Source organism: Rhipicephalus microplus, chromosome 5 (genome assembly GCF_043290135.1).
Source record: "Rhipicephalus microplus isolate Deutch F79 chromosome 5, USDA_Rmic, whole genome shotgun sequence".
Lineage (NCBI taxonomy): Eukaryota > Metazoa > Arthropoda > Arachnida > Ixodida > Ixodidae > Rhipicephalus > Rhipicephalus microplus.
The window spans coordinates 145,156,167-145,172,612 of record NC_134704.1 but is presented as its reverse complement, the minus strand read 5'-3'; the positions used below and the strand labels follow the sequence as shown (position 1 = coordinate 145,172,612).

At 45.5% G+C, this 16,446-nt stretch overlaps 1 protein-coding gene across 1 annotated transcript; it reads left to right on the top strand.

Annotated features, from left to right (window-relative positions):
• Nucleotides 1-307: 307 nt before the first annotated feature.
• Nucleotides 308-14,920, top strand: LOC142817951 (calcium-activated chloride channel regulator 3A-1-like). Its single transcript, XM_075896017.1, has 5 exons — nt 308-516; nt 2,122-2,249; nt 4,518-4,632; nt 7,499-7,726; nt 14,469-14,920. Exons 1-5 carry the CDS (start codon nt 448-450, stop codon nt 14,793-14,795), a joined length of 867 nt encoding a protein of 288 aa, XP_075752132.1. The 5' UTR covers nt 308-447; the 3' UTR covers nt 14,796-14,920.
• Nucleotides 14,921-16,446: the final 1,526 nt, after the last annotated feature.

Sequence of the window (16,446 nt, the reverse complement as noted above, 5' to 3'; positions counted from 1 at the left end):
GTGCATATTCGGACAGAAATGAACTTATCAGGGGTACCTTAAAAGAAGTTAGTTGTGATCGTGTTGGATAAACTGCAGTTATTTTTTTGGTGCGACGCATTCGGTCTGACCACGGCAGCTGCCAGAAGCAGTTATGGACGCCAAAACTAGCAGTTCACAACTAAAGCACTGTATTTAGCATTTACTCTCCCTCAATTTCAATTTTCTTGAATAACGTTTACACGCACTAGCACATCAAGACAATTTTGCAGTTCGCTTATGAACCTTGCAGTTCGCCGATGTTCATGTTTTGCTAATTGCGCTTACCTTCTGCTCACTCAGGTCACAGGACTCCGAGAACTCAAACTGAATGCGTGCTCGTCAAAGTTTACCTTCGACTTGACACTGGACTCTGGAGATTCGTGCCCACTGAACAAAACTACATGTACATTTCATGAAAAGTGCGTTATGCGTATCAAAACAGACGTGACAGATACTGTGGAATCATCGATCATGTTCATGCCGTATGTCGCCAACGTGAGTACCTTCCATTATTCGAAGCATGCTTATTGGTTCATCCAAGCTTTGACACTTCCCACAAAAATGATTGCCCCTGGGCCACAAAGGCAGGAATATCAATGAATCTCGGCGAAAATCTATTTCAATTGCTTACACGAAAGCGCAGTTTAATTTTTTCTGGGGAATTTTAACGAAAACGTAATTTTTTTTGTCGTATGAAGCACAGTATTTCTGGGCTGATAGAAAAAACTTCAGTAATAGAAAAAATTGTGCCATTCCTCAGTGAAAAGCATTGCTGCCTTTGTAGATCTTTATTTGCATGAACTGCATGTGACAAAAAACAGTGCTAACTAAATGAATGAATGAATGAACTCTGGAGATTCGTGCCCAATTAACAAAACTACAATAAATAATTAATGAAAGAAAATGAATAAATAAATGATTGAATCAATCAATGAACTGACACCTAAAATCTCAGTTCTGGAAGTTTCTTTCGTGGAAATTAGCTACTACCCCTAACCATACTACACTACGCTGTCTCTTTCCGTATTTCTCTACTCCCCTCTTCATTTTTCCTAAGCAATGACGTGATATCTGAGAGTAAGCACCCTAAGGGGTACAGCGGCGCAGCTGTTGCTATGCGCCACATTGCCGTCACGTGATTGCTGAGAGGGGGTGGGAGATACCGCAGCTAGCACCGTTGCAGGTCATGGAAGGATGAACTCGACTATGAAATATTAGACAGTTCTAGTGCACCATTAGTATGATAGCGGCAGTTAAGAGAATAGCGTTACCGTGCAGCAAAAATTCGTTGCGGACAGCGCCCTATAGTTTAGCGGGATAGCGCTTACGTGGTTTACGTGCACCATCTGGGATGGTGGCACCACCTATCAAAGGGTTAATAAGTTAAAGAACAGTGACAAAAAAACGACGAGGATGTTTGTCTATGTCACCACGCGAAACCATCGTACAAATTCATTTTAGTAATATTATTTGTAAATAAATTTTAACCACGCACTGACCGCGAAAAAAAATTATGTTGCAAATTTTTTACATCTATTTTCTAGTTAGGCCTAAAGACGTTTGAAATGGGAAGCTATCTCAAAGCTAAGCTAACTTATTCGTAATTCTCAATCATCGAAGCCAACTGGATGCAAGCGAAGCCATTTTACCTGTGGTTTACTGCGAACAAAGTGAATATATCAACAACTACGCGAAAATCACTTCGGAGCGGGCGTCCAAAAACGCCGACGTGTTTTACGTACAATGCATACACCACGCTAACACAGTAATGTTAAATATGAAAAATAGCATGCGTACGGTTAGCGGTACGGGTCACGTGCGTTACTGCGCATGCGCACTTCGATCCCGCTATCCCGCTAAGCCCGGTAAACTATGACTGTCTATTAAAGTTTTTCGTCTTAAATTGAGACAAATAAAGCGTAACGTATTAATCTCAGCCGTGCATTCCCGGGTGTAGTGTAATGGTTTCCCTACACCGATAAAAGATTGGTACGATTGTTCGACGAACGACGTATATTGAAGCAATACTTTATTGCAGACTAGTTGGTTCATACTTGGTTCATACGTATTTTGGCTATATAATGCCAACGAATATTGCAGGTAAGCCACTTTTGTGATTCCACTAACGGAGCACGCCAGCACAACCCATACGCACCCAGTGAGCAGAATGCGATCTGCCATGGAAGATCCACGTGGGAAGTCATTAGCGAGAACGAAGACTTCACTAAGTATCTATGGCTCTCTCTCTCTCATCTACTCGCCTAAATTATTCATTTGTACACACATCACCGTACCGCTGTAACATTCTTCTGACAAACAACTGGTTCTGATAATTAGAACGGCGCCACTGTTCACTTCTTTAGAAACCGTACATCCGTAAAGGCACTGCTATTCGGTTTGACAGAGGCGCAGTCCCGGTGATTTGACGGGAATTCGGGTGATATGTAAAAGTTTTGATTTTTTAATTTTCTTTAACTGTATTCCGGCGCATTATAGATAAAGAAGTAAGCATGTTTGGGTATTCTCTAGCATACCTAAACAAAGCACATTGCTTGGCAAAAATTATTTACGAACGGAGGAAATCGATGTAAGAAAGTCATCCCGAAGAATTTTCGAATAGATCAGTTAAAACAATTTGCTTAAATGAGATTTAACCAAGCGAATTTATCAATGCAATAAACTACTTTAATTGTTTTGAGGTAAACTTAAAAGAAATTAAGAGAATCGAAAGTGCAGAAAAGAGTTATGCGATTCCCAAATTTTCATTTAGAACATGCAATGAAGAGATACCTTTTCGAATTCCAGTCACGTAACAACAGGAGTAAATTAAAACATCCAACGCCTTGGCTTAGGCTCTGTCAGTAGAGCCACACACCATCAGGTAGTAAAAAGATGTAGAGTGAAAGCCCCGTGCAAAATTTGTAGTTATCAGTCCCTAGAAACTCACCCAGCAGAGATGAATAGCTATCACGTAATCTAGAAACAGAGAATAAAGCTTGCGTTTACCAACGCATGATAATAATATTTGGGCTGTTACATAAAAAAACTCGATATGATTAGGAGAGACACCGTAATTTAGGGCACCGGAATCTGGTGTCCTTTAACGTGCACTGATATAGCATAGTACAAAGGTTTTTGTCGTTTCGCCCCCACCAAAATGAGGACGACGCAGCCAGCTATGGAAAGGCAAATGATAGGTGTAACTTTGAGAGACATGAAGAGAGTAGAGAGAGTCGGGTATCAAACAGGGGTTAACAAAATGATATTATAGTTGAAATCGAGAAGAAAGAATGAACATGAGCCGCGCACGTTGTGTGTAGGTAAGCTAACCGCTGGTCATTAAGGGTAACTGACTGGATTCTCACAGAAGCACGGGGGGGGAGACAATGTTAGGTGGCCCAATGATAATGCATAGTTCGCAGGTATTACACAGCAGCGAAAAGCAGAAGTCCAGGTTGATTGGCGGCTCAAGCGAGAGGCATTTGCCCTGCAGTGGGCGTACCCAAGCTGATGATGATTATGAAGTTGATGATGGTGGCCATGATAATGACGGTGAAATGCAATTGACACGGCTGTGACAGAACCCGTAATATTGGGGTCAGCAGTTGAGAACTCCACTGTACAACCACGGCGAACTTTTTCGATCGTAAGCGCATGCGTGTTTCATCGAGTAAATGGAGGTAGCGTTACAGTGCACTTGGTGTGCACCAAGGTTGCCAACCATAGCGGAGTGACCCTGCTTGGGCATTTCCGGAACTTTTCGCCAGCCACCGTAGGGTAGCACCGCGATGGCGTAAGGCAATTTCAACATTTCGCTCACCATCGCTCATGGATAAATGTGAAAGATCCTCATGACCTCTCCGAAGGTGACATTCTTGGGAAGATCGGCATTGAGCCTGTATTATTTTAAATCTCACCAGCATAAAATACAGCAGACATTGCGTCAAACATCACTCAAATAGCTTTCTTTTTTTCTTGGTGTGTTCTTTTTTCTCTTTATCATATCCCATCTGTTCGTTGCGTTGAGGGTCTTTTAACTAAAAGTGATGGTCGGCGGCAACGTGTCTGTTACAAGAAGACATCAAGATATAGTGTCATAGGTCTCGACCTCATCAGAAATTCCCTGTGACGCCACTGTGACATAACAATGGGGCGTCAATGATCGTCACCCGGTCATAAGTGAGCTCATCCAGGAGGCACCTCATATGTCCGAACGTTTTAGAGTGAACGTTATCTCTACGCTATCATTTTTACACGGTGCTATTTAGGTGTACAAAAAAAACTTAGAGCAATAGGAAATGGTATGTAGGGTAGAGTAGAGTAATTTTTGCCTCGGCGTAGGATATTTTTCAAAAACAGGTTGCCAACACTCGTGGACATCAGAATATCTCGTGGTGTGCACCAAGGAAAGGAGGGTAAGAGTGTCTAAGCAGACACAAACCAACACGCCCAAGCCTTATGCCTGTCATTCTGGCACTCTCCCATTGTTGTTGCAGCCTTGCCCGTGCCAAGTTGTCCAAGCGCATCGAGACAACGTTCGAAGAGACGCAGCACACGGAAGATCTACCCCAACGGGTTGTAATGGCTCTTGACGTTTCGGACAGCATGAAAGTAAGCGATGTGATGTCTCAAAAAACTACGCTTGAATCCCATGAAAGTATACACGACAACTGTACACAGATGTACTTCTCTTTCCTCTTCAATGCTCTCCCATCTCACCCCGCAACGCTGACACAGCGAGCGTCTGCGAGTGAGTTTATGATTGAAAGCAACTGATTGCTGGCATTGAACATAGTTCACTGGCCACCCTTCTATATATAGAAACTGTAACTTGACCCTAAAAGATAGTGCCGGTAAGAGATCTTCCCTGGCCGTTGTTTTGCAAAAGAAATTCCCAGCATGCACGTTAACCTAAAGTGCACGCACTGAAGGTCTCTACGTCTAATCGTAGCTTTTTGTCTCTCATTACCCATTAGCAGCGACTAGCGTGTCCCAGTAAGAAACACCGGTTCATCACAGCGCGATTTGCTTCTCTTCAGGTTTCTTTTCTCCGCAACTCCGCGATCAGCGCCTGCGCGTCAATGCCGCCAGTGTAAGCGTTAGCACATGCTTCTTCGCATCTTCCCATGGTTCCTTTCAGCGGGTGATGTCATTTTTACTAAAAATGTTTACCAACGAATTCAGGTTCATAGGCTTTTCAAGAGATGTTTTTGTGCCATGTATTTTTTTACGAATGGGCACTTGCAACATAGGCACTTGTAACATGGGCACTTGTAACATGGACACTTGTAACATGGGCACTTGAACCTTGTCACAGAAGTTTCGTGCTACGTAATGACACACATCAGCAAATAGAAGCGCCTATGATGTGTCGAAAACAACAATTCTTTACTTAGTTCAATGGCTGCTGACCCATACACGATGGCGATACCAAAGTAGGGGTATATATAGCCTTAAAGGTCTGCTACAGTACAAATTTGCTATGACGAAGTCTCGAAAAGTTGCGTGTGCGTATGCGTGTGGGTTCTCACTTGTGATCCATTTATACAAGTGCGCACCAGATACTCACCCGATGTAGCAGACAGCTGGGCATACGCTATACCCAAAGAATCATTCGGGCCCCGGTACACGAGGGTTTCACTGGGAACCTCTATGCACATGAGGCGGCTCGATGTTTCACGAATTACCGAGCTGCCGATGGCAAAACCGTGGAGGACCCGACACCCATAAATCCCAGTTACAAAGCGGGACTCGCTGGCTGGATTTCATGCCAACCGGTTGTGCCCCCGCGATCTCCGACGACAGCGCAGCTCTGACCGACTGGCTCGCCCTATACACCATCTCCGAACGCCGACAAGAGCTCTAGCCGAGTGGTGCCCCATCCTCGGACTACTGCGACCGTGCACATCTTTCCTACCTTCTCCTTACTTCTCTATGTGACTGTTTCTGCGCCTCGCTCTCTCCTTTCGCTCTCTCTATCTCTATGCCTTTTATTCATATCATTTTAATCCCTCTTTATCCACACCCCTCATGAACTACCGTTGAGGTGTCCTCCCCTTGAAAGACAGTTACGGGGCTCACGTTTCTTTTCTTTTCATTTGAGAATCGCTTCCCCAGTTACAAAGTAATCCGGCAATGTCAAAGGGAGTTGCGGAGGCATTACCCACTGCAGCACTACACAAGGACCTTTCGGCCATAGATTCTGCGACGTTACACCGACTCCAAACTAACACATACATAAACATTCACAGCTTGCATGCGTACTACCCCACAACATAGAGACATATTCCCCTGGTGTGGAAGCACACCAACGCTCTACCACAACACGTGGGAATGTACGGAACAGCGAAGAACCGGAAGGAGATAACAGCAAAGAGAGGTGGGAAGCAATGCTGTCCAGCCCGGCCCTTGAGGACACGCGGATGCTATTCAGGAGCGCTAAAAGTATTGCGTGGACCAGCGGCGCCTTGGAATAGGGACGGGAACACGCAGCGTTGCCCTGGTTTAGCGGCAATGAAGTGTTTTTCGCAAATAAAGTTTTCTTCTTCTTCTCATACTCACACGAGCATATGTTATGATCATATGAGCATCACCATATGTAGTAGGGCCATTTGCGAGTATGATGTGATCCCGTGAATATGTGATCAGTTCTCCATAAGTACGTTGCTGTGATGCGCACTTACCACGGTATAGTCGCATCAAGTAGTGAACAGCCATTAATTATTGTACGAAAACGACTCCACCTTGTTTTTGTACCCTATACTTTATTAAATGCATTATCATGATATGACAGTGCACGCGCATACATAACAAAATAGGCGTAAACCTCTATTTGTGCAGTTACTAACAGTTTTGTAATGGCGTAACAACTCGAGTCAGCCCCAATCATTTAATAACTAGGTCGTAAAATTAGCTAATCGCACTACCTTTATTTGTTAAGAGGCTAGTGCTTTATGTGACAAGTTAACAGTTAATTAAGTTTGTGAATATGCCGACCATTTTTTTTTCTTAAAACAAACGTGTTATCCGTGGTGGAAATGGCTCGGTAAAGCCTTGGTGGACCCCGGAATAAAAAGTCTCTTGTTGTAGTCTCTCTCTCCAAAAAGTCTCTATCTACAATGCGACTGCTGATCTCACCCTCACGTCCTAATAAACGGCTCCTCCAGCCTCTGACGGTTCGTTTAAACACAACCCTATAATTCTCGGTGGTTCTATCTAATACATGGCGTTGAAGTTATAATGATGCTAGCGTTAGTTACACTATATGTTAAGTATTTACGATTAAATATCGCAATGATCAGTTGTGAAGCTGCTAATTAACGCACATAACTCATGAACAAATTTGGCTCTCAGTTGTGGTAATGTTCCACTTGAACTTTGTACTACAGTGCAAGGCATCGGGGTCTTTTTGAGTGCAGATGTAGAGCAGTTAAAAAGTTGTCAATCATTTCACTCATGTATTCTCTGAATATTCCAGGGTGATAATCGAATGACCTTCCTGAAAGACGCATTGACACGATACGTCCGAGACATTGCGGATGGATCGAAGAGCCTTGCCATCGTTACGTTCAGTAGCAGCGCAGCGGTACTCCACCCATTAATGCCAGTAAATGTTTCTACCAGGCAGAGCTTCTTGAACGCGGTGAAGGATTTGAAAGCGGCCGGGCAGACGTGCATTGGATGCGGCCTCCAACGAACCCTTCAGGTGAGTGCCTTCAAGTGAGCGTGCTCAAAGAGAAAAGAAACTTTATCGTATTTATTTATTTAAGTATTTATTTATTCGTTTATACAAGTACCTGCAGTGCCGCGAGGGCAACATTGCAGCGGGGTAACATGAAAAAACAGAATCGCACAAAGAAGTATACGTTTACACAAATACAAAGTAAAAAAAATTAGCTAATAACAAAGCGGTGTACGCAGCAAGGAAAAGTGGCAACACAATAATTGCGGAAGAATCTCACCAAGAGAAGAAAACAAAAATAAAAGACAGCAAATGCAAGGAAACGGCTAGTTTATAGCTCACATAAAATTTGAATGTGAAAACGATAGAAACTGGTATACTGTATTTTAGCCATTACTGAGCACATGAAGCGTAATTTTACCTTCTGCGCTTACTCTTATTCATGCTTCTTGGTATTTGGTTCTTTTCGGTTTGAGGAAATCACCAGTATTCTAAATTGGATAGCGTAACCTCTAGTGCAGAGGTCAGAAGTACGCAGCTTACGCACCTGTCGCTGGACATCAGGATATATATATTATGAAGTCTTGGTAGTCTTGGCTGCGACAGCGTTTATTTGAGGAAAGACCTCGCAAAACGAACGGGCAGAGCCAGCACACAGACGATGACGATGATGATCCAGAGTGGCAATGAGGGCAAAGAGACAAGCGGATGATGGTGATTGTGATTATGAAGGGATGAGGACGATGTAAGTTACAAATGCCCACACTAGTTTCCCCCACTTGGAAGCGGACACCCTGGCCGCAGTAAGTCAAAGTGACGGGGAACGTCGCGTGAAAGGTTTCATGGGACAAACGTGGACAATCTCTGTGCTGCGGTAGCGGCGGTCTGTTGGGGCGACGAGTGGTGTCACACGATAATTAACCGGCGAAGTCTGTTCTAAAACAATGTATGGCCCGATGAAGCGTGGTTGGAATTTGTCACAGAGACCAGGAGTGTGAATAGGTGTCAAAAGCAGCACGTCGTCACCAGGTTGGAAAGACACAACGCGGTGGGATTCGTCATAGATGATCTTCCGCTCGTGCTGTCTCGCTTCAGTATTGATGCGAGCCTGATGGCGAGACTGGGCCAGGCGGGAAATGTATTCTTCGCTAGAAGACTGACATGAATTCCCATGGCTGCTAAAGAAGGAGACGTCGAGAAAGGTAGTCGGGGTGCGTCCGTACACGAGGTAAAACGGTGAGTAGCAAGTTGTTCGCTGAACGGCGGTGTTGTAAGCGAATGTCAGGAATGGTAAAAGAGTATCCCAGTTTTTGTGGTCCGGTTTGACGTAAACGGCTATCATGTCTGCGAGGGTTCGGTGAAATCTTTCTGTGAGACCATTTGTCTGAGTGTGGTAGCTTGAAGCTGTCTTGTGAGTAGTTCCAGAAGCGCGCAGTACTTCATTTACAACTTGTGACAGGAACACTTTGCCGCGGTCACTAAGCAGTACACGAGGAGCCCCATGACGCAGTATTATTGCGTGAAGAATAAAGTCTGCAACTTCCACTGCTGAGCCTCTAATAACAGAGGAAGTCTCAGCGTAGCGTGTCAGGTGGTCCACGGCAGTCACTATCCATCGTTTGCCAGCAGATGTGACGGGGAGAGGCCCGTAAAGGTCAACACCTACAACCTCGAACGGCATTGAAGGGCACGGAAGTGGCTGTAGAGGTCCAGCAGGTGCCGACGTGGGGAGTTTACGACGCTGGCATGGGTAGCAGGAACCGACGTACCGAGCTACACTAGAAGAAAGGCCAGGCCAGTAATAACGACATCGAATGCAGACAAGAGTTTTTTTAAAACCAAGATGACCAGCAGTCAAGTCGTCGTGGAAGGCTTCGAGCACCTGAAGTCGAAGAGAGCGTGGCAGCACAGGAACCCAGCGCTGACCGTCAGGGTGGTAGACGTGGCGGTAGAGAACCCCATTGTCCAGCTTAAAGTGCAGGAGTTGACGACGGAGTCGTGCGTTTGGTGGATGAGAAACTCCCGAAAGGTGGTCCATCATGCGTCTGCAGTATGAATCGGACCGCTGGCGGGAGATAAATGTTGGCTCGTCGTCCGAAAAGGGTTGCGTTATTGATGCGAGCGTATGAACTTTGGTAGATGTGGCGGTCGAGTTCTCACCAACGCTCATATGGGTAGTTGGAAGCGGGCAACGAGATAAAGCATCGGCGTCTTTATGTTTTCTGCCTGACTTGTAGGTTATGTCAAAGTCGTACTCCTGTAAGCGTAGTATCCACCGACCCAAGCGTCCGGACAAGTTCTTCAGTGTGGAAAGCCAGCATAAGGCATGGTGGTCCGTAACGATTGTGAAGTGACGGCCATGGAGATAGAGACGGAACTTCTGGACCGACCAAACCACAGCCAAACACTCTTGCTCAGTTATAGTGTAGTTCTTTTCAGCAGCGGTGAGTACGCGACTGGCATATGTAACAACTTTCTCTAGGGAAGACTTGTCGCGTTGTAGAAGAACGGCTCCTATACCAAGGCCGCTAGCGTCGGTATGGAGGATAGTTGGTGCGGCTTCGTCAAAGTGGCAGAGCAGAGGTTCAGATGTGAGTGCCCGCTTCAACAGGTCGAATGCCGTTTGACATTCTTGAGACCACAGAAAGGGGACGTTGGAAGCAAGTAGTTGGTGTAATGGAGCAGCAATAGAAGCGAAGTTCTGGATAAACCGGCGAAAATAGGAAGCGAGGCCAAGGAAACTGCGAAGCTCCTTTGGTTTTTCGGGGCGCGGAAAGTGAAGGACTGCAGAAATCTTGTCAGGGTCGGGCCGAATGCCATCTTTGCTAACGACGTGTCCTAAGACCTTGATAAGACGCCCCGGTGTACAAATCCCGTTCACGCACATCGTTCCGACGCTCATCTTGATGGCGCTTTCGGCAGAAACGAGATATGTGGCCGCGATAGCCACAGTAGTAGCATACAGGGCGGGACGAGCGCCACGGTGGGGAATAGATGGCATTCGGGGCACCTGGAGATAGCGCGGTCAGGTGGGCTGAAGGGTCAGGGGGCACGGAATGGTAGTTCACCGGGGTAGCGGCAGCAACTGACGCGTAGGATTGACGTGGCAATGTCGCGTGGGCGTCGCTGGGAGGCACGGCAGCAACTGGAGGGTACGTGGCTATAGGGTGAGAAGCAGGTGGCTGTACGGGCGCAGAGCCAGTCAGGGATGTAAGTTCCTCCCTGATGATGTCACGTAAGGGCATTCCCGAAGGCTGTGTAGGTCGCGGTGTAGGAGGTGTGAAGCCCATGGACCGCAATTCTTCGTGTATAATGTCCCGGATGAGGTCACGCAGATGGCCATCTGACGTGGAGTGGTGGTCGCCGATGTCTGGTTGAAGGCGAACGGAGTCCAGCGCATCAAGGCGCTGGAATGTCGCCACGACATCAGCGATGGTAGCTGGGTTTTGCACAGCGAGGGCAAAAGGCAACAGGCAGAATGCCTTTCAATATGTGGCGCACTTTGTCCGATTCCGGCATGGATTTATTGACACGCTGGCAGAGTGCGAGGACATCCTCGATGTATGAAGTATACGATTCACCGGGATGTTGTCGGCGAGTATCGAGTGTCCTCTTCGCGACGGCGGATCGAATGTCTGGTGTCCCAAAGACGTGCCGCAACTGCTGCTGGAAGGTAGCCCAGTCTGGTAAGTCAACGACGTGGTTAAAATACCATGTCTTCGCGACTCCGACCAGATAAAAAGGCACGTAACGCAGTTTTGCGGCCTCGTCCCACCTATTAGCGACACTTACGCGGTCGTAGTCATCAAGCCAGTCTTCTACGTCTTCTCCCCGAAGACCAGCGAAGATCGGGGGTTCCCGCTGATGTCCGTGTATGTAAGTAGGAGGGGCAGCTTGCGGCGGTGCGTGGTTGATGACATCAGTGCCGGCAGGCATGGTCTGGGACATGCTGCCTGACTGTGGGCGCAAGCGGCGGCCTGAACGAAGCTCCAGGGGGTATAGCGGGCTGCGGGAGGTCAGAGGACCGAAAATCCACCTCCACCACGTATGAAGTCTTGGTAGTCTTGGCTGCGACAGCGTTTATGTGAGGAAAGACCTCGCAAAACGAACGGGCAAAGCCAGCACACAGACGATGACGATGATGATCCAGAGTGGCAATGAGGGCAAAGAGACAAGCGGATGATGGTGATTGTGATAATGAAGGGATGAGGACGATGCAAGTTACAAATGCCCACAATATATATATATATATATATATATATATATATATATATATATATATATATATATATATATATGTGTGTGTGTGTGTGTGTGTGTGTGTGTGTGTGTGTGTGTGTGTGTGTGTGTGTGTGTGTGTGTGTGTGTGTGTGTGTGTGTGTGTGTGTGTGTGTGTGTGTGGAGAGAGAGAGAGAGCATCGAATGCGTTATTCGAAGGTCGCAGGGTTCGATTCCTGCCCACGGCAATTATCTTTTCATACGCCATTCTTTCTTCATATTTACGTTACAATTCGGTCTAATATCGTCCCCTATACTTTCTTTGGCATTATTGTCTGTTAGATCTCAATAATATTGTGTCAAACACGGAAAAACGATCCCTTAAGTATACACTTATTTCTTTATATATATATATATTTATATATATACTTTTCGGCCGTACTCCGGCCGAAACGAAGAGTGAAATTTTTGCGAGTACTGGCTTTTACGCCGTTTTGGAGTCTGGCTTACACTCGCCGTCCAGTTCATAGTAAATAAAGCTCGCTTCTAAATACTATTCTTCTTAGTAAGTGCAACCACGAGTCACATGAACGTCATCATCATCATGATCAGCCTGACTACGTCCACTGCAGGACAAAGGCCTCTCCCGTGTTCCGCCAGTTAGCCCGGTCCTGTGCTTGCTGCTGCCAATTTATACTCGCAAACTTTTTAATCTCATCTGCCCACCTAACCTTCTGTCTCCCCCTAACCCACTTTCCTTCTCTGGGAATCCAGTTAGTTACCCTTAATGACCATAGGTTATCCTGTCTACGCGCTACATGCCCGGCCCATGTCCATTTCCTCTTCTTTATTTCAACTATGATATCCTTAACCCTTCTTTGTCCCCTAATCCACTCTGCTCTCTTCTTTTGTCTCTTAAGGTTACACCTACCATTTTTCTTTCCATTGCTCGCTGCATCGTCCTCAATTTAAGCTGAACCCTCTTTGTAAGTCTCCAGGTTTCTGCTCCGTAGCTAAGTACCGGCAAGATACAGCTGTTATATACCTTCCTCTTGAGGGATAGGGGCAATCTACCTGTCATAATTTGAGAGTGCCTGCCGAATGTGCTCCACCCCATTCTTATTCTTCTAGTTACTTCAATCTCGTGGTTCGGCTCTGCGGTTATTACCTGCCCTAAGTAGACATATTCCTTTACAACTTCAAGTGCACTATTACCTATCTCGAAGCGCTGCTCCTTTCCGAGGTTGTTGTACATTACTTTCGTTTTCTGCAGATTAATTTTAAGACCCACCTTTCTGCTCTCCTTGGCTAACTCCGTAATCATGAGTTGCAATTCGTCCCCTGAGTTACTCCGCAATGCAATGTCATCGGCGAAGCGCAGGTTACTAAGGTATTCTCCATTAACTCTTATCCCTAACTGTTCCCATTCTAGGCTTCTGAAAACTTCCTGTAAGCACGCGGTAAATAGCAGTGGGGAGACTGTGTCCCCCTGCCTTACACCCTTCTTGATTGGTATTCTGTTGCTTTCTTTATGAAGCACTATGGTAGCAGTTGATCCCCTGTAGATTTCTTCCAGAATGTTTATATATACTTCATCTACGCCCTGATTCCGCAGTGTCTGCATGACGGCTGATACTTCTACTGAATCAAACACCTTCTCGTAATCTATGAAGGCTATGTATAGTGGTTGATTATACTGTGAGCATTTCTCTATTACCTGATTGATAGTATGGATGTGGTCAATTGTTGAGTAGCCTGTTCAAAATCCTGCTTGTTGCTTTGGTTGATTGAAATCTAATGTTTTCTTTACTCTGTTAGCAATTACCTTTGTAAATAGCTTCTATACTACAGAGAGCAAGCTGATCGGTCTGTAATTTTTCAAGTCCTTGTCATCTCCTTTCTTATGTATTGAGATGATGTTCGCGTTCTTCCAAGACTCTGGTACTCTTCCCGTCAGGAGACACCTCGTAAACAGGGTGGCTAGTTTTTCTAACACAAACTGTCCTCCATTTTTCAGCAGATCTGATGTTACCTGATCCTCACCAGCACCTTGATTCTAACTCTTGAGTAAACGGCGTCCACCATCTCGCAGCCATTGAATATGTGGCAGCCACAGGCTCTAAATTCAAGTGCCTCATCAACCTATGCCGTAGCGACGCAGTGCACTTCGTATATGTATGTATTTTGTTGTTTTCGTAAGTTATATTCATTAGTTGCTACTTGCCTGACTGGCTGCACAACAGCTTTCTTATTCTTTATGCTCTCTCTTTCCCTGTGTGCGCATATTCGCATCACTTAAAAAATAAGCCCTCCGTGAAGTGACTTGACGAGAAAGACTGGGCACTGTATAGCTGCCTTTTAAATAACATTAAAAAACTTGCTATATACCAGCCACATGCACTACTCTATATTTGGGTCACGTGTTCATGGTCTCCTAGACTTCCTGTCCATAGCCTTTTCTGACCGTGTTTAAAAACAGTGTAGCAAGGCCACTTTAAGAACTCTCGGCTGGAGTGCAGTGATACGCGCAAAACTAATTGTATTGCAGGTGCTCAACACTACAGATGAGAAACCGGAAGGTGGCATCGTTGTGCTGATGAGCGATAGTGAAGAAAACATGACGCCCAAACTGAATGACGTCCTGCCAGAACTCATGGCGGCCAAGGTGGGAGTCAGTACGATGGCGATGGGAACATCAGCCGATCATCAGATCGAGACGCTGGCAACCATGACCGATGGAAAAGCGTTCTTCTTCCCTGGCCTCCAGCCAAACACGGCGATTCTCTTGCAGATAGCCTTCGAGGAAAGCACCACTCGAGGACAACGTAGTGTTGATATCAGGGTGCGTATCGAGTGCGAATCACTTGGGGCCTAGTTTATCGCGTGCAGTCATCTGCTCTCATCTTATGTCATCAGTTGGCGTCACCTCGGTAACGACCTCTATAGCATATATCTACGTAACTTATAGTATTTTAAGCAACGTCAAGTGAAGTGACGAAGATTGGGGGAGGAGAGTAAAGATAGCATATAACCATACACTGTAAAAAAAATACTTCGAGGTAGGAGGAAAATGCTTTTCCTCTAGCGTCCCCCATATTCGGAGGAATTTTCGCTCCGGACCTTCGGAGCGAAGTGTTTCCTCCGGCTGGCCGATGCAATTGCGTGGCACATCCGGAGCACTTTTCACTGATATTTTCCTTCGGCGCCGGACCGATTGCGTAGCGCCACCGGAACATTTTGTTACCCGCCTTTCGCTCCGGCTAGCCAGAGTTATTACGTGGCACCTCCGGAGTGTTTTGCATGGGTTTTTCCTTCCCGCTATCCGGAGCTTCTGCGTGGCGCCTACGGAGTATTTTACGAATGTCCTTACTTCATCCGGACCGAATTTAAGCGAGCTGCAACAGCATTTTAACGTTTTTGCTCTCTAATTATTTATACTATGGTGAACGGGTGAAGCGTCGGTTATATGAACGGATTCTCAAATCTAATGCATGCACTGCAGAGTTGCTGTGTATTTTTTTTCCACAGAGCTCTAGCACATAAAATTCAAAAAAGCACTCAAGTTCATACGGTTCCATTTATTGAAAATAAGCTGCCGTTTCTGATTGATGACTCAACATTTGTGAAAAGAATACAAGAAGAAAGAAACATACAAAAAGTTACCAAAGAGAAAAAAACCACAAGACCACTCACATGAAGTCCACAGCATTCAAGTTTTAAGCGCAGCACTTCGAAATGAAGGCCAGAATTCTGCTAAACGATGCACGACAAACGAAGCAAGTATGGCCACCAGCTGTTCACCATACCCGAAGGATCACTTATCAACTTCATTGACGATGCAAGGGCTCCGCTGATTGCTTCTTGCATAATTTAGAAAAAAAAATACTCGAGAATAGCAAATGATGCGAGAGGCACGAAAACTGAGCACACTAAAGCGAGGGTACACATTATATCCTATAAAGTCTGCGAGTACACGAAAACAACTAGCTTCTTAAACAGGCCAAACAAAAACACACATACAAACACAAACACACAAAAAAATACAGGACAGGCGTTCTATATCCATAGGTAGATCCCGATCCCATGTATTCCGGTGCTAGACAGCGGCTACGTGATACAGCGGCTACGTTCACATTCCCGTGACGTGAGCAACAATTCAATGCGGGCGGAAGTTTCCCATATATTTCTAAATCTGTAGCACTACTTTTGCCGAAACATTTGAAAGCTTTTTTTTTACTAAAAGCAGCGAAATTCGGTACTCTTGAAGACAGCATCAGGGCTGCCTATCCCAATCGTTTATTATTTTATCAATGCTATTGCTGATAATTTCACTCACATTTTAATATTTGCTCATCGTCCCACTTCTCGCAAATTAGGCCTTCCTTTACAGTTTCTATGGTTGCGACCTGCATTTAACAAAAGCGTACCTTCATTCTCCTTTGCGAATAGTCTTCGAGAGATGTTGGCGCTGTTTTCGTTTCTTTTTTAATTTGCATGCCCACTGTTTCGATACTTGTAGTGAACAT

Excerpts from the sequence above, each read along its gene's own strand:
- LOC142817951 (XM_075896017.1), top strand. The coding sequence starts at position 448 with ATGCGTATCAAAACAGACGTGACAGATACTGTGGAATCATCGATCATG. Across the intron at positions 517-2,121 it reads TCATGCCGTATGTCGCCAAC|GTAAGCCACTTTTGTGATTC; the intron begins GTGAGTACCTTC and ends CGAATATTGCAG. Across the intron at positions 4,633-7,498 it reads ACGTTTCGGACAGCATGAAA|GGTGATAATCGAATGACCTT; the intron begins GTAAGCGATGTG and ends TGAATATTCCAG.